We start from the raw sequence: 22051 nt of genomic DNA, 5'->3' as shown, positions 1-22051 counted from the left end.
ACCAGGGCCTCCTCTGATTGGGGGGATCGATGTGATCATTCGATCCCACCAATGACAGGTCACAGCAGCGGTATGACCGCTGTGACCTGTCTCACCTGCCCCTGACCTGTCTGACTGCTCTGCAGGAATCTTCACACTTGGTGAGGATTCCTGCAGAGCGGTCACGCCGAGAGATCCCCTCCTGTGCTGAGACTTGTGGTGCCACAGTAGCCTGTGACACCACAATTCTTGCTAAAAAAAAAAAAAAAAACGATGACAGAAGAAAGAAGAGAGACTACAAACGTAAGTGTAAATCCCTGATCCCGGCCCGATCTTTCTTCACCCCCCCCCCCCATCTCCCCTCCACCCCAACTTTGCGCCGCGTCCATCCGTGCCCAAATTTAGTAGCCGCCGAAGCGTTGATTGGTGACGCAGTTCACCGATCAACACACGTGCTCCCTTTCCTTTTTCACCCCCCTTAGCGCCACCGGGCGTTGATTGGTGAAGCAGTTCACCGATCAACACTCGTGCTCACATTTCTTTTCCACATCCCCGCACCCAGCCGCCGCGTCTAAACCCGTGCCTTTTTCTTTTACATCCTCTTGCACGCACCCAGCCACCGCATCTAAACCCATGCCTTATTCTTTTTCCACATCCCCTTGCACGCACCCAGCCGCCGCGTCTAAACCCGTGCCTTTCGTTTCTTTTCTCCGCAGTTCACTTATCAGAGCTAGGGCCTGCTGTTTTAGACTTTTCCTTTCACAGGTATTTTTTTCCTTTAGCTTTTTCTTTTTAGAATAGTTTGCACCAAACACTATCCCCCCCACACGTACACAGTTACCAATAAATTACACCCAAGCACCATACTCACAAAAAAAAAATGTCCCGTTCGTCCCAGCAGCACTATTCAGAGGAAGAGGCATATTCTTTCCTTGCCTCCGACACTAATAGCGAGGGAGAGGATGCCACATTCCTTTACTCATCAGATTCTTCATCCTCTTCCTCCTCATCTTCCTCCTCGAGTCCTGCGGAACTGCCACGCAGACGCCCCAGGAGAGAAGATGAGGCAGCGCCCACTCCTGAAGAGGAACCAGCGTGCCCCTCTTCGGACCCCATATTGACCTCGCCCTCCGAAAATTACGAGCCACTGATTCCTGATTTTGTGGCAGAATCAGGAATCAAGTTTGACACCACCGGTCTCACAGAAATAGACTTTTTCCAAAGTCTTTTTCTCTGAGGCTTTCGCTAACCTCGTGGTGGAGCAAACTAATTTGTATGCTCGGCAATTTTTGGAGCAAAACCCCGGTTCATCATTTTCTAACTGGTCTCCTGTAGACGCAGTTAAAATGATGCAGTTTTGGGGCCTGGTCCTCCACATGGGGATCCTGAAGAAGCCATAAATTCGGCAATATTGGAGTGTTGATATTTTATATAACACTCCAGTGTTCCGAATGGTCATGGTTCGGACGCGTTTTGAGGCCATCCATAAGTTCCTGCATTACAATGATAATGCAAGGTGTTCCGCACAAGATGACCCCAATTTTGACTGTTTGTTCAAAGTTCGGCCGGTCATCGAACACTTCAGGTTTGCTGAAGTGTACTTGCCCAAAAGGGACATCTGCGCGGATGAGTCCTTGGTTCATTTTAAGGGGCGCCTCAGATTCCGTCAATACCTGCCCAACAAGAGGGCCAGGTACGGAATAAAACTCTACAAGCTGTGTGAGAGTACCTCAGGGTACACCTACAGCTTTAGAGTGTATGAAGGGAAGGACAGCAGAATTGAACCGCCTGAGTGTCCTTCTATCCTGGGAGTGAGTGGGAAAATTGTGTGGGATTTGGTGCACCCACTGCTGGATAAAGGTTATAACCTCTACACCAATAACTTTTATTCCAGCATCCCACTCTACAAATCCCTCTCTGCGCGAGGTACCGCAGCCAGCGGTACTGTCCGCAAAAATCAGAGAGGCCTTCTGAAGACGCTACTTGGGCAGATGCTCAGAAAAGGTGAGAGCAAAGCCCAATGTAGCGACCATCTGCTGGTGGTCAAGTACAAGGACAAGAGGGATGTCCTTCTCTTGACCACCATACACGGTGATGGCAGTGCCCTCAGCAGTGTACTGGGTACCGCTACACAGGTCAGCAAACTGGACTGTGTACTGGGGTACAACAAAAACATGTGGGGCGTTGATCTCTCTGATCAACTCCTCCAACCGTACAGTGCTTTGAGAAAGGCCAAGGTGTGGTACAAAAAGCTGTCCGTGTACATCGTACAAATGGCAATGCTCAACGCTTTCCTGCTGTCACGATGTGCACGACATACTGATACGTCGTAGCTTCAGTTCCAGGAGGTAGTGGTTAAGGCCCTGATGTTTGGCACGAGGGAAGGAGCGGGCCCCAGTACTTCCGGAACTGAGGGTGCTCGTATCATACCAGGTCAGCATTTTCCAGGGGTGGTCCCGCCAACTGATACAGAAGGTAAGCCACAAAAAAGGTGCCGAGTGTGCTACAAAAGAGGAATACGCAAGGACACCATCTATCAATGCGACACCTGCCCCGACAAACCTGGCCTGTGTATGAAGGATTGTTTCAAATTGTACCACACCTCCATGCACTACTAATTTACTTTACAGGAACCAGTAGATTAGTTCCAAAGAGGGTCACATCTAAGTAAGTTCCTTGGGGGTCTAGGTTCCAAAATGATCTCACTTGTAGGTTTTTTTTTACTGTTTAGGCACATCAGGGGCTCTGCAAACAGAACACGACGCCCTCAGACCAGTCCATCAAAATCTGCATTCCAAATCGTCACTGCTTCCCTTCTAAGTCCCGAAGTGCCCAGTTTTTTACCATATATGGGGTACCAGTGTACTCAGAACAAATTGGACAACAACTTTTGGGGTCCAAATTCTCCTGTTACCCTTGGGAAAATAAAAAATTGGGGACTGAAAGATCATTTTTGTGGGAAGAAAATAGAATTTTTACTTTCAAGCCGGGCGACAAACTTTAGTGAAGCACTTTCTGGGGGCGACAAACTTTAGTGAAGCACTTTCTGGGTTCAAAATTCTCACCACACACCTAGATAAGTTCCTTAGGGGGTCAAGTTTCCAAAATGGGGTCACTTGTGGGGAGTTTCTACTGTTTAGGCACATCAGGGGCTCACCAAATGGCACATGATGCCCGCAGACAATTCCATCAAAGTCTGCATTCCAAAACGTCACTACTTCCCTTCTGAGCCCCGAAGTGTGCCCAAACAGTAGTTTTCTCCCACATATTGGGTACCAGCGTACTCGGGACAAATTGGACAATAACTTTTGGGGTCCAATTTCTCCTGTTACCCTTGGGAAAATAAAAAAAATTGGGGACTGAAATATCATTTTTGTGGGAAAAATAGGATTTTTTATTTTCACACCCGGGCATTATAAACTTGTGAAGCACTTGGGGGTTCAAAGTGCTCAACACACACCTAGATAAGTTCCTTAGGGGGTCTAGTTTCCAAACTGGGGTCACTTTTGGGGGGTTTCCCCTGTTTAGGCACATCAGGGGCTCGCAAAATGCGACATGGCGTCCGATCTCAATTCCAGACAATTTTAGCTTGAAAATGTCAAACGGCGTTCCTTTCCTTCTGAGCCCTGCCATGCGCCCAAACTGTGGTTCCCCCCCATATATGGGGTATCAGCGTACTCAGGACAAATTGGACAACAACTTTTGAGGTCTACTTTCTCTTTTTACCTTTGGGAAAATAAAAAAAAATACTGCTCATTGATCATTTTTGTGACTAAAAAGTTAAATGTTAATTTTTTCCTTCCATGTTGCTTCTTCTGCTGTGAAACACCTGAAGGGTTAATAAACTTCTTGAATGTGGTTTTGAGCAGCTTGAGGGGTGGTTTTCAGAATGGTGTCACTTTTGGGTATTTTCTGCCATATAGACTCCTCAAAGTGACTTCAAATGTGAGGTGGTCCCTAAAAAAAAATGGTTTTGTAAATTTTGTTGTAAAAATGAGATTGCTGGTCAAATTTTAACCCTTATAACTTCCTAGCAAAAAAATAATTTTGTTTCCAAAATTGTGCTGATGTAAAGCAGACATGTGGGTAATGTTATTATCTATTTTGTGTCACATAACTCTCTGGTTTAAGAGAATAAAAATTCAAAATTTGAAAATTGTGAAATTTCCAAAATTTTCGCCAAATTTCCGTTTTCTTCACAAATAAACGCAAGTTATATCGAAGAAATTTTACCACTGTCATGAAGTACAATATGTCACGAGAAAATCTCAGAATCACCAAGAAGCGTTTCGGAGTTATAACCTCACTAGATGGTGGCCCGATTCGAACGTATCGTGTATTCTAGAATATGCATGTCGACGTAGTATATTGCCCAGCCACGTAGTATATTGCCCAGCCACGTAGTATATTGCCCAGCCACGTAGTATATTGCCCAGCCACGTAGTATATAGCACAGCCCACATAGTACGGTATATTGCCCAGCCACATAGTATATAGCAGAGCCACGTAGTATATTGCCCAGCACACAGCCACGTAGTATATTGCCCAGCCCACATAGTATATTACCCAGTCACGTAGTATATTGCCCAGCCACATAGTATATAGCACAGCCCACGTAGTACGGTATATTGCCCAGCCACATAGTATATAGCAGAGCCACGTAGTATATTGCCCAGCACAGAGCCACGTAGTATAGAGACTTAACCAAAAAAAAAAAAACATATACTCACCTATAGCCCGTTGAAGTCCTGCTATACTTACCCTCTGCCGCCTTTCTCGCTTTTCTCCACGTTCCCGGGACCGCTCTATTGGAAGCGGCAGCTTCCGCTCCCAGCGCTGGTGTGAGCAGGACCTATGCTGACGTTGCGGTCACATGACCGTGACGTCACGGCAGGTCCTTGTCGCACACCAGCCCTGGGACGGGACCTCACCAGAAGCTACTGCTTGCAATGGAGCGGTCACGGGAGCGTGGAGAGGATCGAGAAAGGCGGCGGAGGGTGAGTATAGCAGGTTTTGTTTTTTTTAAATTGTTAACATTACTTTCTTTTACTATTGATGCCGCATAGGCAGCATCAATAGTAAAAGGTTGGGGACACAGGGTTAATAGCGGCGGTAACGGAATGCGTTACCGCCGGCATTAAACCTGTGTTAGCGGTGACCGGAGGGGAGTATGGAGCGTGCAGGGAGCGGAGCGCCGGGGACTCAGTGCGGGGAGGGAAGCGCCGGGGACTCAGTGCGGTGAGGGGAGCGCCGGGGACTCAGTGCGGTGAGGGGAGCGCCGGGGACTCAGTGCGGTGAGGGGAGCAGAGCGCCAGGGACAGTGACTGCGGGGAGCGGGCGCCGGCCACAGACTGCGGGGAGTATGGATCGGCCATTTTCTTCCAGACTGTGGGCGTTGCTGATTGGACGCCACAAAACAGCCACGACCAATTAGCGACTTGAATTTCCATGATAGACAGAGGCCAGGACCAATGAATATCCGTGACAGAAGGACAGACAGACAGACGGAAGTACTCCTTAGACAATTACAGTGGGGCAAAAAAGTATTTAGTCAGTCAGCAATAGTGCAAGTTCCACCACTTAAAAAGATGAGAGGCGTCTGTACTTTACATCATAGGTAGACCTCAACTATGGGAGACAAACTGAGAAAAAAAAATCCAGAAAATCACATTGTCTGTTTTTTTAACATTTTATTTGCATATTATGGTGGAAAATAAGTATTTGGTCAGAAACAAACAATCAAGATTTCTGGCTCTCACAGACCTGTAACTTCTTCTTTAAGAGTCTCCTCTTTCCTCCACTCATTACCTGTAGTAATGGCACCTGTTTAAACTTGTTATCAGTATAAAAAGACACCTGTGCACACCCTCAGTCTGACTCCAAACTCCACTATGGTGAAGACCAAAGAGCTGTCAAAGGACACCAGAAACAAAATTGTAGCCCTGCACCAGGCTGGGAAGACTAAATCTGCAATAGCCAACCCGCTTGGAGTGAAGAAATCAACAGTGGGAGCAATAATTAGAAAATGGAAGACATACAAGACCACTGATAATCTCCCTCGATCTGGGGCTCCACGCAAAATCCCACCCCGTGGGGTCAGAAAGATCACAAGAACGGTGAGCAAAAATCCCAGAACCACGCGGGTGGACCTAGTGAATGAACTGCAGAGAGATGGGACCAATGTAACAAGGCCTACCATAAGTAACACACTACGTCACCATGGACTCAGATCCTGCATGGACTCAGATCGTGCCAGACGTGTCCCACTACTTAAGCCAGTACATGTCCGGGCCCATCTAAAGTTTGCTAGAGAGCATTTGGATGATCCAGAGGAGTTTTGGGAGAATGTCCTATGGTCTGATGAAACCAAACTGGAACTGTTTGGTAGAAACACAACTTGTCGTGTTTGGAGGAAAAAGAATACTGAGTTGCATCCATCAAACACGATACCTACTGTAAAGTATGGTGGTGGAAACATCATGCTTTGGGGCTGTTTCTCTGCAAAGGGGCCAGGACGACTGATCCGGGTACATGAAAGAATGAATGGGGCCATGTATCGTGAGATTTTGAGTGCAAACCTCCTTCCATCAGCAAGGGCATTGAAGATGAAACGTGGCTGGGTCTTTCAACATGACAATGATCCAAAGCACACCGCCAGGGCAACGAAGGAGTGGCTTCGTAAGAAGCATTTCAAGGTCCTGGAGTGGTCTAGCCAGTCTCCAGATCTCAACCCTATAGAAAACCTTTGGAGGGAGTTGAAAGTCTGTGTTGCCAAGCGAAAAGCCAAAAACATCACTGCTCTAGAGGAGATCTGCATGGAGGAATGGGCCAACATACCAACAACAGTGTGTGGCAACCTTGTGAAGACTTACAGAAAACGTTTGACCTCTGTCATTGCCAACAAAGGATATATTACAAAGTATTGAGATGAAATTTTGTTTCTGACCAAATACTTATTTTCCACCACACTATGCAAATAAAATGTTAAAAAAAACAGACAGTGATTTTCTGGATTTTTTTTTCTCAGTTTGTCTCCCATAGTTGAGGTCTACCTATGATGTAAATTACAGACGCCTCTCATCTTTTTAAGTGGTGGAACTTGCACTATTGCTGACTGACTAAATACTTTTTTGCCCCACTGTATATATATAGATAAAGAGACAGTGGTCAGAATTGTAAAAATTGGCCCGGTCATTAACGTGCAAACCACCCTTGGGGGTAAAGGGGTTAATATCATGCGTGATTGAACGTACTTGGCCTTTTGGTGTAAAAGAACCATACACAGCAGATTCTGTTTGGATGATTGATATACTGTTGGGGCACTTTTCTCCTTTAAATCAGATCAAACAGTAGAGTAAGATCAGCTCAATGGTGGTACAAACTAAAAAAAATAGAAATGCGATGTGAAGACCGACTATATGTAGTTATTTTCCCAGAGATGAGAGAGGCAGCTTGTATTTAGAGATGATTTTAGGGGAAGTAATCTGGTAGGTAACTATACACAGTTGTGAGGTAAACGGGTCAGCCTATGCACACACACAGATGAACATTTGCAGACAGAAAAATATTTAGAATTGAGAGCCCTCAGTGGTTGATACCTTTTAATGGCCAACTGAAAAGATGGTAACAAATTGCAAGCTTTCGAGACTACATAGGTCTCTTCATCAGGCAGAGGTCACAGTAGTATGAATAAATAAAACAACACTGCAGGGCTGGGATTCACAGGCAGGGTGTCCGAGGCAGGAGAAAAGAGCGCAGGTGCCGGCTCATTTCAAAACAGTGGTGAGGAGGCGGCGCCCGACACCAAGAAGATTTGAGTGACGGCTGTGAGGAGTCTGCAGCAGGGTGGAAAGGCCTGCCTCCTTGACTAAAGAAAAGGTATTTAGGACAAATTACAAAACTGATTATTTCGGCAGTTACAGCACCCAGAACTAAAAAAGCCACCTTGTCAGAATGCAGCATTACTGCTGCACAAGGTGGCTCTTTTAGTTAAAAATGCCTGGGGGGGTGACAGGTTCCCTTTAAGGCCTCGCAAACTGCATATAGTTCTTTGAAGTTGGAGGATCTGTCTCTGATGTTTACTGGCCACCTGTCCTGGAGGATTTTGCTTTGTAGATGAGCTCCTGAGCCCCATGCGCTGGCGTCCGTAGTGGACCACTACGTAGGGGGAGGTGGACCATAATACGCCCACCTTTAGGTTCTCTGTCTGTGTCCACCAGTGGAGAGACCTCCGTACTGGTCCTGATAGCCTCAAGGGAGCGTCTAGTGAAGATTGGCGGCGATCCCAAATGGACAGAATCTGTCTCTGCAGCGGTCTTGAGTGACTGTACCCATCTGACACATGGTATACATGCCGTCATTAGGCCTAGTACTTTCACAGCGATCCTGATGGAAATTCGGTGTTCTAGTAAGTACCTGACTCGGATTGTCTCCTGCTTGTCCTCTGGTAAGTGGGATATTCTGCGTCTGGAGTCTAGACACACTCCCAGGAAGAATTTCCTGTGTTCTGGTAACACGTCAGACTTCTGCCAGTTTATGACCCAGCCTAAGATGTTCCATTACTGATATTGTCTGGATCCTGTGATCCGTCAAAGCTTCTACTGATTTTGCCACGAGGAGAATGTCGTCCAGGTATGGAATTATTATGATACCTAGGCTTCTCAGGAAGGTCACCTCCTCTGACACCAGCTTTGTGAAGATACGGGGTGCCAAAGCCAGCCTGAAGGGGAGGCCTTGAAACTGGTAGTGGCAGGGGTCTGGGTTGGCAGTGCTACCTCAAACCTTAGCAGATTCTGTGATGAGGGATGCACCGGGACCTGATAGTAGGCACTCTTCAGGTCGAGAGTGCACATTACAGCGTCCTGATCTATGAGATGAACTGCCGACCGGATAGATTCTATTCAGAACCTTTTGTATCTGACCCACGTATTCAAAGGCTTTCGATTTATAATAGTGCGGGTTTCGCCGGACGGCTTTGTGATGGCAAATAGGGATGAATAGTGCCCCCTTCCTATTTCTGACGGAGGAACCGGAATTATGAATGCCGCACTGAGCATGTCCTGTAAGTCTATCAGTATGGCAGAATCTACTGAGACTATGGTAGGAGCGATGAACCTTTCTGGAGGAGGGGTGTAAAGCTCCATGCTGTATCCCTCTGACACGGTTTTGCGAACCCACTGATTCTGAGTGATTTAGGCCCAATTTCCTGCAAACAAAGTGACGTAGCCTTCCCCCAATGCAAGTGGCGTCATTGTGTCCTTGTTTTGGAGGTCAGGCTAAAGAATAAACCTCTGCTTTTATTACCCTGGCTACGGGAGCCCCTGTAGGACCCTCTAACAGACCTACTCTGCCCTCTGAAATCATACTGCTTCCTGGAGAAGAATCCTCTCCGAAACGGCTGGGGCCGTTTAGGTTTGTCCTCAGGGAACCCCTTCTTTTTGTCAGAGGCTGATTCAAGGATACTATCAAGTGCTGGTCCAAATACCCTTTGCCCTGAGAATGGGCGGAGCAGAGCTTGGTCTTAGAGGCATTATCTCCTGAGCAGGACCTTAACCATATAGCCCTCCTAGCAGCATTAGATAGGGAACTGTTTCTGGCTGAAAATCTAATCGACTCAGCCGTCATATCAGATAGGAATGCCATGGCCAACTTCATAATAGGAAGGGAACTCAGAATGTCGGATCTAGGGGTCTTATTGGACAATTGTTCTTCCTACTGACCCATCCATAGGTACATAGATCTGGCCACCGAAGTGGCTGCTATGTTTGTCCGAATTAGGGCCATGGAAGCTTCCCAGGCTTAATATGTTCACTTATAAGGAAAACTGTCTGATTTCGTGATACAAGTCCCCCCGAGCATCAAGTCCTGTCTGGACTGTGGCTTGGAGGTCTCCTCAATCTGCATGGTACTCCTCACTGCCTGGACAAGTTCGTCTGTCTCTTCTGACTGAAGAAGGTACTTTCTGGCTCGATCCTGGTTTTCTGCTGGGAGCTCCCCCTCTTCTTCTGAAAGAGTGTCCCTTAGATCGGAACCTTCATCAGAAGTATACTCCGGCTCCCTTTGGTCTCTCTCCCGCCTGGCTCGCTTACGGCCTGCGATGGGGCTGGACGGACGTGGCTGTGAGAGGCTGGACATAGAGGCCTGAACCTCCTCCCAAATTAAGGATCTCATCTCTGAAAGCAGCGATGACTGCTCATCTTTCATGATCCTTGAAGTACAAGGTGCACAGAGAGGCTTGCCATGGGCGTCTCGAAGTTTTACGTGGCATACAGGACATCTATTGGACTTCACCAAGACCTTGCCGGGTTTTTTAGCTGTGGCACCTTATCCTACACGACATAAGATAGGGAGAAATAGGCTAGAAGGCGTGCTGGGATATTTATCTGAGGTGAGGGTGGACTGCACGAGGCAGACTTACCCCCCCATCCTCGATCATGTCTCCTTCCATAGATGCGATCTGAAGCTGGAGCCAGAAGCACCCGGCACAACTCTGGACGCTATCGTAAGTAGCGACCGCGCTGCTATGCGTTCCACCACTGTAGCACTCGCTTTACCCTGCCTTCAACTAGTCACCGGAAGTGACCTTACCGGCACTGACAATACCAGAAGTGATGCGGCTCCACCGAGACTCCAGAAGCCACCCGCTTGGAGACTCTGCGTGCCACGCTGGATGTAGCGTCGCCAGGACAGCGCTGAAAAAGACGGATTACTCACCGGTAATGCTCTTTTAGCGAGTCCACGACAGCACCCCACTGGAGAGAGGGACTCGCCCCGCAGGAACAGGAAACCTACAGAGAAATAAAAGGGGGCGGTCCGTCTCTCTTCCTCAGTTTTGATTTCAGAGTACCCGGAGGACCCCCAGTATTAGGCAAATATAATTTATTTAATTTTTCAAACTTATTTGCTTATGTATGATTAAAAGAATTTTACTCAATAGTATGTACTATATTAATCTAGGGAGGGATGTAAGAGGGTGCTGTCGTGGACTCACTAAAAGAGCATTACCGGTGAGTAATCCGGCTTTTTACTCTTCGCCACGACAACACCCCACTGGAGATCTTTCAGAGACCATCACCTGGGGGGTGGGGGACCACTGTGCTGAGGACAGTCCTGCCAAAGTCTAGGTCAGAAGTTGATGATAGGTCAAGCCTATAGTGATTGTAGAAGGATTTGACCAAGTTGCCGCCTTACATATAGTCTCAATTGGGACCTCTCCCCTTTCTGCCCAGGAGGATGCCATAGCTCTGGTAGAGTGCAGTTATGCCTTCCGGAGGGTTTTCTTTCCTCGCGGAATAAGCCAGTCTGATACACTCTCTGATCCACCGGGATAAGGTGCTTTTTGTTACTCCATGACCCTTCTTATGACCCTGGAAGGAAATAAACAGAGCCCTACACTGTCGCCAGCTGCTGGTCCTTTCAATGTCCTTTAACACTACTCTTAACATCTAGAGTGTGGTACTTCTGTTCTTCAGGAGTGGAGGGATTACTGAAGAAAGTGGGCAAGATTATTTCCTGTGACCTATGGAATTTCTTTGATACTTTGGGAAGGTAGGAAGGGTCTGGTTTAAGAATCAACTTATCCTGAAAAGTTAGCAGGAAAGGTGGATCTATAGAAAGAGCTTGGATGTCACTGACTCTCCTAGCTGAAGTCAATGCTAACAAGAGGGCCATTTTTAGTGATAGGCTTTTGATGGGTATTGAGTCTATTAGTTCAAATGGAGAGTCTGTTAGGGCTTTTAAAACTAAATTTAGATCCCAGGGTGGAATTCTAGGTATGTTAACTGGATTTATCCGTTCGCAGGCTGTGATAAATCGGGATACCCATCTATCTCCCGCAATGTTATGGCCATAGAGGGCTCCTAGTGCTGAAACATGAACTTTTAAAGTGTTTACAGTTAAACCTAGTTCTCTCCCTTTTTGAAGAAATTCCAGGATAGATTGCATCGGAATTTCTGACGTGTTGGGAGATGTATGGAATTGTAGGAATTTCTTCCATATTCTTGTATAAATTTTTGTGGTGGAAGGTTTTCTACTTTGGAGGAGTGTGTCAATCAATCCCTCCGAGAACCCCCTTAATTTTAGCATCTGCCTCTCAAATTCCAGGCCGTCAGATGGAGATTGTCCACTTGAGGGTGGAAAAACAGTCCCTGAAAGAGAAGATTGGGTGTCGAGGGGAGGACCCAAGGGTCTGAGACCGACATGGTTTGCAGCCACGAGAACCATGGTCTCTTGGGCCAGAATGGAGCCATCAGTATAACTCTTCAGTATCGCTCTTTCTTCTCTGATTTTGCGTATGACCTGTGGTAGTAATATGATCGGAGGAAAGGCGTATGCCAGATTGAACTGCCAAGGGGCTTGGAGAGCGTCAGGAATGTCTGGATGATCCGCTGGAGATAAGGAGGCAAATCTCCGGACTTTTTTGTTTCTTCTTGTGGCAAAGAGATCTATTTGAGGACGACCCCATAGGGATACTATGTCCTGAAAGATATGATGGCTTAGGCACCACTCCCCGTCTCAAGGTGTGTCGACTTAAGAAGTCTGCCTGCTGGTTGCTTTCCCCTCTTATGTGAAGCGCAGTAAGGGATGTCAGGTGACTCTGCTAGATTCAAGGTTTCTCCAGCAGAAGACATCAGAGTCTCTGATCGAGTGCCTCCTTGCTTGTTTAGATACGCCACTGTGGTGGTGGTGTTGTCGGAAAGGATTCTGACGTCTTTTCCCCGAAGCTGTGGGAGAAAATGATATAAGGCGTATTTTACTGCTTTTAGTTCTTTAAGGTTAGATGCAGTGTTCTTCCATGTCCCATAACCCTTGGCAAAAATCATTCCCCATATGAGCGCCCCATTCGTGAGGACTGGAGTCAGTGGTTATGGTCCGAGATGGCGTTATTACCCATGGAACACCACTCATCAAATAATCTGAATCTAGCCACCACGGTAAGGAAGTTAAAACCTCCTGTGACAAGGTTATTTTTGCATTTAGGCGACCAAATAACCGTCTTTCTTCTTGTAAAATCTGGGGTTGCAGTGTTCGGGTATGATATTGAGCCCATTTTACTGCAGGTATACAAGAAATAAGGGATCCCAGCAATGACATAGCTTGTCTTAGGGATATACGTGGACTATTTATTGCAGCTATGACTGTGTCTGATGAGTAGTATCTTTACCTGAGGTAGAAGACACTTGGGTTATGGAGTCTAGATGGAACCCCAAGAACGCTTGACGGGAATGTGGAGCAAGTCTGGATTTGTTGATATTGATGATCCAGCCTAGATCCTGTAGAGAGGAAATTGCGTGAGCCAAGCGGTCAGCACATTGAGTAACTGAATTTCCTATGACCAAGAAGTCATCTAGGTAGGGCACAATTAATGTTTATTTTTGGCGAAGATAGGCCATCGCCTCTAGCATAATCTTGGTTAAGATCCTTGGCGCTGTAGAAAGGCCGAAGGGCATGGCTGCATACTGGAAATGACGAATCTTGCCGTTGATTGTCACTGCTACCCTGAAGAATTTTTGGTATCTGTCATGGATAGGGAGATGATAATAAGCATCTTTTAAATCAATGCCCCCCATCATACAGTTTGGAATTAGGAGTTGTATAGTGGATCTAATAGATTCCATTTTAAATGTATGGTTTTCAATAAAGGAATTGAGTTTAAGGTTTAGGATTGTCCTGAATGAACCGTCGGGTTTGGAAATCAGGAATAAGGGAGAGTAGAATCCCCTACCTTCCTGTCCTTCAGGAACCTGGACTAAAACTCGTTTTGATAACAGGGTTTGAATTTCAAGCTCCAGAGCCTGTTGTTGTGCAGGCGAGCTGAGGGATGTTATAATATATGATTCGTGGGGAACACAAGAGAATTGTAATTTAATTCCATTTCAGACAATATTTAAAATGCACTAACTAGTTGTTATCTTTTTCCACTGGGTGGTGAAAAATTTCAATCTGCCCCCTACTGGGATATCTTCAGTATTTGTTCTCTTTTGGAGGGTTGGGTCTTCTAAACATGGTACCTCTTTGTTTGTCCTCTTTAGCGGTCCATGTTGTCGACCTATCCGTTTGCCTACTTTTGCCAAACGGTCTCCTCTTAAAGGCCCTCCTGTAAAAGGGAATAGAGGAGTCAGGAAAAGCCTTTTTCCTGTCCTTTGCCTTTTTGAGTATTTCGTCTAAGGTCTTACCAAAGAGGTACTCACCCTCACATGGGATTGCGCATATCTTAGATTTTGACTGCGCGTCCCCTTTCCAGCTTTTCATCCATAGCGCTCGTCTTGCATTATTCACGAGGCCTGCAGATCTTGCTGCCAAACAGAGAGTCGGCGGATGCGTCCACCATAAAGGCTGCCACTCCTCGTATTAAGGGGATGGCCGCCCGCAGTTTTTCTCTTGAAACCTTATTCTCAATTTGCTGGTCTAACTGGTCAATCCAAATGAGCATTGACCGGGCAGCGCAAGTGCTAGCTACTGCAGGTTTGATTATTCCTGCAGTCGCTTCCCAAGAACGCTTAAGGGATGATTCAGCCTTACGATCCAAAGGATCGACAAGTAGTCCCGCAGGTAGAGTGGACTGCTTAGAGGTAGAGGCTACGGCTGCGTCGACCTTAGGGACTTTGGTCCATGTAGAAGCTCTTCGTCACTAAACGGATATTTTCATTTCGACACAGAGGGTAAAAAACTTCTTTGATCCTGTTTCTCCCACTCTCTTTTAATTAATGCTTTCACTGCTGGTATAACTGGAAAACATCTCCTCTTTCGCTCTGCTAAACCCGCGAACATTATATCCTGCGTGATTTGCGCACCCTTTGTTTCCTCACACCGTATGGTATTTCTAATCAATTTTACCACATTGTCCACACTGTCTAAGGGAAAACATGAGCGTCCCTCGATCTCTGATGACGATGATGATGATGGTGATGATGATGATGATAGGGAGGCTTCTGAAAGTACAGATTGGTCACTTTCGGAGTCTGACACAGGTGTTGGTATTTTGGATCTACTTTTATGCGGTTTATCATGGGCCATAGTTTTTAGTTCCTCCATAATAATGGCACGTAAGTCCATAATGGACACTGCTGCTCCCTGTGTCGTTTCCTTGAAACAGTCTTTACAAAGTTTTTGGGGGTATGAGTCCGGAAGGGGCTGGCTACACAAGGCACATTCCTTATGTTTCGTTTTTTGTCGCTTTTTAGTCTAATCGTAATAAGCCATAGTGAGAGAAGGAGAAAGAGAGGAGGGAGACAACGTCAGCTTAATAGGCAGAGGTAAAAACTCACCCAGTGAAGCAATTAGTACCGGATCAGAAGGCCGAAATCCTGTCCTGGATCCGTCGCCTTTACAAGCGGTCTCAGAGGATCCTCTGGTGTGATCTTTGGCGGGGGGTACTGGATCTCCAGCTGTGGGGTCCATGGCACCAGGGGATGACATCTCTGCATCGCCGAATTACTCTTGTTTGGCGGATTAAATAGTGCGCCTTTTTTTTTTTTTTTTGCGCAGTGCGCATGCACGACTCGGCGCTTGCTCCCCCGCCGCAGATCCGGCCTAGACGCCCCGGAAGTCAACCATCCACTTCCGGGGTAGTCTGTATTACGGCGGTCGGCGAATGCGCGGTCCAGGATTCAGCACCGGACCGCAATGGGAACGCTGCCGCTCTCCTTACCTGACTCCAGCCGGCCCTCCCGCACTGCCGTACCGCACGCTGCAGATGATGCCGGGCGGCCCTCCTCGGACCCAGCCGTCTGCACGATCCTTCAGACGAGGAAGGAGACGTCTAGCGGATCTCCCCCGACGCTGCTTCCAGGCTGCAGCCCCTGCCGTTCTCGCGGATACCGCACAGGCAGCATGCTAGCCCAGGTATGTCCTTGTAGAAGTCCTGTCGTTCCCGCACGAACAGGAAACCTAAACTGAGGAGGAGAGGTGGACCGCCCCCTTTTATTTCTCTGTAGGTTTCCTGTTCCTGCGGGGCGGATCCCTCTCTCCAGTGGGGTGCTGTCATGGCAAAGAGTAAAAAATGCTCTTCACACCAGAATCCCATCCTTGTGGCACCACGTCCTGAGTCGAGAAAGTTTGGACACACCTCATTTAAAGATTTTTCTGTATTTTCATGACTATAAAAATTGTAAATTCGCACTGAAGGCGTCAAAACTATGAATTAACACATGTGGAATTGTATACTGAACAAAAAAGTGTGAAACAACTGAAAATATGTCTTATATTCTAGGTTCTTCAAAGTAGCCACCTTTTGCTTTGATGACTGTTTTGCACACTCTTGGCATTCTCTTGAACTTCAAGAGGTAGTCACCAGAAATTGTTTTCCAACAATCTTGAAGGAGTTCCCAGAGATGCTTAGCACTTGTTGGCCCTTTTGCCTTCACTCTGCGGTCCAGCTCACCCCAAACCATCTCGATTGGGTTCAGGTCTGGTGACTGTGAAGGCCAGGTCATCTGGCGTAGCACACCATTACTCTCCTTCTTGGTCAGATAGCCCTTACACAGCCTGGAGGTGTGTTTGGGGTCATTGCCCTGTTAAAAAATAAATAACTGTCCAACTAAATGCAAACCGGATGGAATAGCATGCCGCTGCAAGATGCTGTGGTAGGCATGCTGGTTCAGTATGCCTTCAATTTTTAATAAATCCCCAACAGTGTTACCAGCAAAACACCCCCACATCATCACACCTCCTCCTCCATGCTTCACGGTGGGAACCAGGCATCCGTTCACCTTTTCTGCGTCGCACAAAGACACAGTGGTTGGAACCAAAGATCTCAAATTTGGACTCATCAGACCAAAGCACAGATTTCCACTGGTCTAATGTCCATTCCTTGTGTCCTTTAGACCAAACAAGTCTATTCTGCTTGTTGCCTGTCCTTAGCAGTGGTTTCCTAGCAGCTATTTTACCATGAAGGCCTGCTGCACAAAGTCTCCTCTTAACAGTTGTTGTAGAGATGTGTCTGCTGCTAGAACTCTGTGTGGCATTGACCTGGTCTCTAATCTGAGCTGCTGTTAACCTGCGATTTCTGAGGCTGGTGACTCAGATAAACTTATCCTCAGAAGAAGAGGTGACTCTTGGTCTTTCTTTCCTGGGGCGGTCCTCATGTGAGCCAGTTTCTTTGTAGCACTTGATGGTTTTTGCAACTGCACTTGTGCACACTTTCCATGCTTTCCCAATTTTTCAGACTGACTGACCTTCATTTCTTAAAGTAATGATAGCCACTCGTTTTTCTTTACTTAGCTGCTTTTTTCTTGCCATAATACAAATTTTAACAGTCTATTCAGTAGGACTATCAGCTGTGTATCCACCAGACTTCTGCACAACACAACTGATGGTCCCAACCCCATTTATAAGGCAAGAAATCCCACTTATTTAACCTGACAGGGCACTCCTGTAAAGTGAAAACCATTTACGGTGACTACCTCTTGAAGCTCATCAAGAGAATGCCAAGAGTGTGCAAAGCAGTCATCAAAGCACAGGGTTGCTACTTTGAAGAACCTAGAATCTAAGACATATTTTCAGTTGTTCTACACTTTTTTTGTTAAGTATATACTCGAGTATAAGCCGAGATTTTCAGCCCAAATTTTTGGGCTGAAAGTGCTCCTCTTGGCTTATACTCGAGTCACGGTGGGTGGCAGGGTCAGCGGGTGAGGGGGAGAGGGCGCTGAGGCATACTCACCTAGTCCCGGCGATCCTGGCGCTGTCCCTGCAGTCCCACGGTCTTCGGGTGCCGCAGCTCTTCCCCTGTTCAGCGGTCACGTGGGACCGCTCATTAGAGAAATGAATATGGACTCCACTCCCATAGGGGGTGGAGCCGCATATTAATTTCTCTAATCAGCGGTAACGGTGACCACTGATAGAGGAAGAGGCTGCGGCACCAAAGACCAGCTGTCCGGGAGAAGGAGCGGGACGCCGGGAGCAGGTAAGTATGTCATTTACCTATCCCCGTTCCACACGCCGGGCGCCGCTCCATCTTCCCGGCGTCTCTCCGCTCTGACTGTGCAGGTCAGAGGGCGCGGTGATGCATATAGTGGGCGCGGCGCCCTCTGCCTGATCAGTCAGTGCGGAGAGACGCCGGGACCGGACGCTGGGAGCTGCAAGCAAGAGAGGTGAGTATGGCATTTTTTTTTTTATAACAGCAGCAGCAGCAATGGCACAGCTTTATATGGTACATCAATGGGGCAAGAATGAACGGTGCAGAGCACTATATGGCACAGCTATGGGGCAATAATGAACGATGCAGAGCATTGTATATGGGGCACAGCTTTATATGGAGCATCTATGGGGCAATAATGAACTGTATGGAGCATTATATGTGGCACATTTTTATATAGAGCATCTTATGGGCCCATCATGAACTGTATGGAGCATTATATGGGGATCCTGATTCAATATGGATATTCAATAACACTTAACCTACTGATGTCTCAATTAATTTTACTTTTATTGGTATCTATTTTTATTTTTGACATTCACCGGTAGCTGCTGCATTTCCCACACTAAGCTTATACTCGAGTCAATACGTTTTCCCAGTTTTTTGTGGCAAAATTAGGGGGGCTTATACTCAGGTCGGCTTATACTCGAGTATATATGGTAATTCCACATGTGTTAATTCATACAGAAAAATCTTTAAATGAGAAGGTGTGTCCAAACTTTTGGTCTGTACTGTATATATCCTATGTGTAGACATTTATTTTACTTATTCTATTCTGATCTGTCAGTGTGATTTTACTGTACACCGCGCTGAATTACCGGCTTTTCTATAGAACACAGCTGTGTATTTTTCGCAAGTCACACTGCTGGTCCGTGTGTAATCCGTATTTTTCTCGCCCCTATAGACTTTCATTGGTGGATTTGTGTGCAATACGCTGACAAACGCAGCATGCTGCAATTTTCTACGCATGTAAAATACAACTGTGAAATATATGGCTGATAGGAGCTGCCCGATAGAGAATCATTGGTCCGTGTGCAATGCGTTGTTTCATACGTCCGTAAAACTCTAGTGTGACGCCGGCCTTACTCTGGACTCCGTCTGGCCTCTGTTCAGTGGCGTCCTTTTCAGAAGTGCACAAAACTGTGGCTCATGGTACTTTTATACAACCCTAAAAAGATGGACATCGCCAGATCACAGGTCAGATGGCGTCCAAGTGCCTACATCTGCCCTGTCATAGGGAATTTTCCGCCGGGGGTTCTGTCCTAATCATGTATTTCAGAGATTTACACAGAAACCCCGGAGTAACCGCTCAGCGCAGGATACATGAGCCGACCCTTATTGCGATGTTTGGGAGGCAGAATGAAAAACAAAACAAACAAAAAAAAAAAATCAACAGCGTGTGAAAAATTGGATTTATTTTTTACGCAGTTCCTCGTGCGGTAAAACCAATTAGGCGACTTTATTCTGTAGGTGCGGTGCGATTACAGAGATACCAGATTTATAGCTGGTTTTTATGTTTGGCAGCTGCCACACACTAAAAGACGCTTTTTATTGCGAAAACTAGTTTCTGTATCACTATAATTTGAGAGGTATAATTATTTTCATATTTCGGCCGACAGTCATGTGAGGTTTTTGCGGGACGAGTTTACGTTTTTATTTGTACCATTTTCGGGCACATGACATTTTTTGATCGCTTTCTATTCTGATTTTTGGGAGACAGAATGAACAAAAAACCGCAATTCAAGGAAATGCTTTTTGTTTCTTTATACCATTCCGCGTTTGGTAAAATTGATAAAGCAGTTTTATTCTTTGGGTCAGTACGATTACAGCGATACCTCATTTATATCATTGTTTTATGTTTTGGCGCTTTTACACAAGAACTATTTTATAGAAAAAATAATTATTATTTTTGCATCACTTTATTCTGAGAGCTATAACTTTTTTTTCTACTGAAGGAGCTGTATGGTGGCTCGTTTTTTGCGGGACAAGATGACATTTTCATCGGTACCATAGTTATTTATATGTGCCTTTTTGATCGTGTTTTATTCCACTTTTCGTTCGGTGATATAATGATAAAGCGTTTTTTGCCTTGCATTTTTTTTTTTACGGTGTTCACTGAAGGGTTAACTAGCGGGACAGTTTTATAAAGTGGGTCTTTATGGACAAGGAGATACCAAAAATGTGTACTTTTAATTTATGTACATAAATTATATGTATTTTTTTATTTAGGGATTTAAAAAAAAATATTTTCACACTTTGTACATTTTTTTTTTCATTGTGCAAGTATGAGACATCACCATAACATATCAGAACACCGATCTGACACTCTGCAGTGCAGAGTATCACATCAGGATCTGACAGGCAGAGAAGAGGGCATGCGCTCACAAACCACCTTCCCTGCAGGAGCGGGAAGGACCCCATGGCCATTATGGAGACCATCAGATCGCATGTCGTTGTGCTGATGGAAGTACACGGAGCCCCCCTCCCTGCGCAGTGCCCCTCTATGTTGCTGTCACTACTGACCGGCGGCATCAGAGGAGTTAAACGCCCACGATCTATGCTAGCTAGGCATTGGGGTGTCAGATGTCACATACAGCTGACACCCGCACACGATTGTTGTGGCACTCAGCGTGAGGCAAAGCAATTGTGCCACGGAATCAGTACTGCAGAGCAGTGCTAGTACGGCTCGTGTCGTGACGCACTTGGCCCAGTGCAATGCAATGTTTTTCATATACCACTTAGGCTACTTTCACACTAGCGTCGTTTGGCCTCCGTCACAATGCGTCGTTTTGGAGAAAAAAACGCATCCTGCAAAGTAGCCTGCAAAGTTGCCCGCAGGATGCGTTTTTTCTCCATAGACTTTCATTAGTGACGCATTGCCACACGTTGCATCCGTCGTGCGACTTATGCGACGTGTTTTTGCAGTCCCTCTGGACAAAAAAAACGTTGCTTGCAACATTTTTCTGTCCGTCGGTTCCGCCCTTCCTCCCCGAAAATTACAATGGGGCAGCGGATGCGTTGTAAAACTGCATCCGCTGTCCCCGTTGTGATTTTACTTCACAGCATGCGTCGGTACGTCAGCCCGACGCACTGCTACGGGCCTGTACCGACGCTAGTGTGAAAGTAGCCTAAGGCTACGTTCACATTTGCGTTGTTTGGTGCAGCGTCGTCGGCGCAACGCATGTCAAACGCATACACAACACAGTGTTTTTTGACGCATGTGTTGTCCTATACAATTGAAGATCAAAAACGCCCCCCAAAAATTACATTTAGTCAAAAGGCGCATGCGTCAAAAAACGCGGCTCAACGCAGGCACCTGCGCCCTATGCGTTTTTCAGACACTAATGTGTTTTTTTGGCACATTTACGACACAGGTGCGTTGCATGCGTTTTTCTTCGGAAATGTGACGCATCAAAACTGCAAGCTGTAACGTCGTTCGCGCCCTGTCTGGTGTGCCAAAATAACGCATGTGTCATACAATGCATGACAACGCATACCGGGGCATGTCCATGCGCCCCCCATGTTAAAGATACGGGCGCATGACGCATGCGTCGGTATCCGTCGATGACGCTGCGCCCAAAGACGCAAATGTGAACGTAGCCTAAGTTATATGCTACAGCAGTATGACTCCGGCCTTAGACTCCATATTCGTATACACGCACATACAAGAGGCCGGTTAGAGCGCCACCTGGAGGCCAAATAAAATTACACTGACAGTTTCCAATACACAATAGCTACAGAGAACAGACAGGCTCCGGTCTATGCAGGCATGGGAAGCACACACAGAACATCAGTAGCTGCACAGCGCTCACCTCCGGCAGGCCGCAGCGCCCTTTATCAGCGTAGGGAGACAACCCGGCAGCATAGTTCACCGACATCACCGGCAGGAGCCTAGACTAGACTGTAGGGGCTCCTTTCCGGTGTTACGTCATTTCCGGGGGCGTGTCATACGGGGGCGTGTTTTGGCTCAGCAAAGACAGGAAGAGAAGCTGCCAGTATGGTTGAGCCTATACAGTCTAGCCAGCTTTACTACTGAAGACACTACACTATGTGGGCTCTTTCCAGGTATAGCGTCTTGAAGTAAGCAGACTTGTGGGCTGTTGCCTGGCCCAGACTGCAGCTTATACAAGACACTAGAATATATCAGCTCCTTCAAGG

General features: G+C 46.6%; 1 protein-coding gene across 7 annotated transcripts in view; it reads right to left on the bottom strand.

Moving 5' to 3' along the window:
* The window catches only part of SIRT6 (sirtuin 6), a 293306-nt gene extending 271468 nt beyond the window's left edge, over window positions 1-21838 (bottom strand). For 5 of the 7 annotated variants that reach the window (XM_069767852.1, XM_069767855.1, XM_069767857.1 and 2 more), the window contains exon 1: window positions 21706-21823. Coding sequence is in view for 3 of the 7 variants with exons in the window: in XM_069767856.1 (XP_069623957.1) it covers window positions 21706-21758 (53 nt within the window). In the remaining 4 variants the exon portion in view is untranslated. Of the gene's footprint in view, window positions 1-21705 lie in introns of all 7 variants that reach the window. The other 2 variants (XM_069767854.1, XM_069767858.1) reach the window with 1 other exon arrangement.
* Window positions 21839-22051: the final 213 nt, after the last annotated feature.

The sequence above is a fragment of the Ranitomeya imitator genome, chromosome 1, assembly GCF_032444005.1.
Source record: "Ranitomeya imitator isolate aRanImi1 chromosome 1, aRanImi1.pri, whole genome shotgun sequence".
Taxonomy (NCBI): Eukaryota; Metazoa; Chordata; class Amphibia; order Anura; family Dendrobatidae; genus Ranitomeya; species Ranitomeya imitator.
Note: the sequence above shows the minus strand (reverse complement) of the source record. Positions and strands in the feature narration are given on the sequence as shown.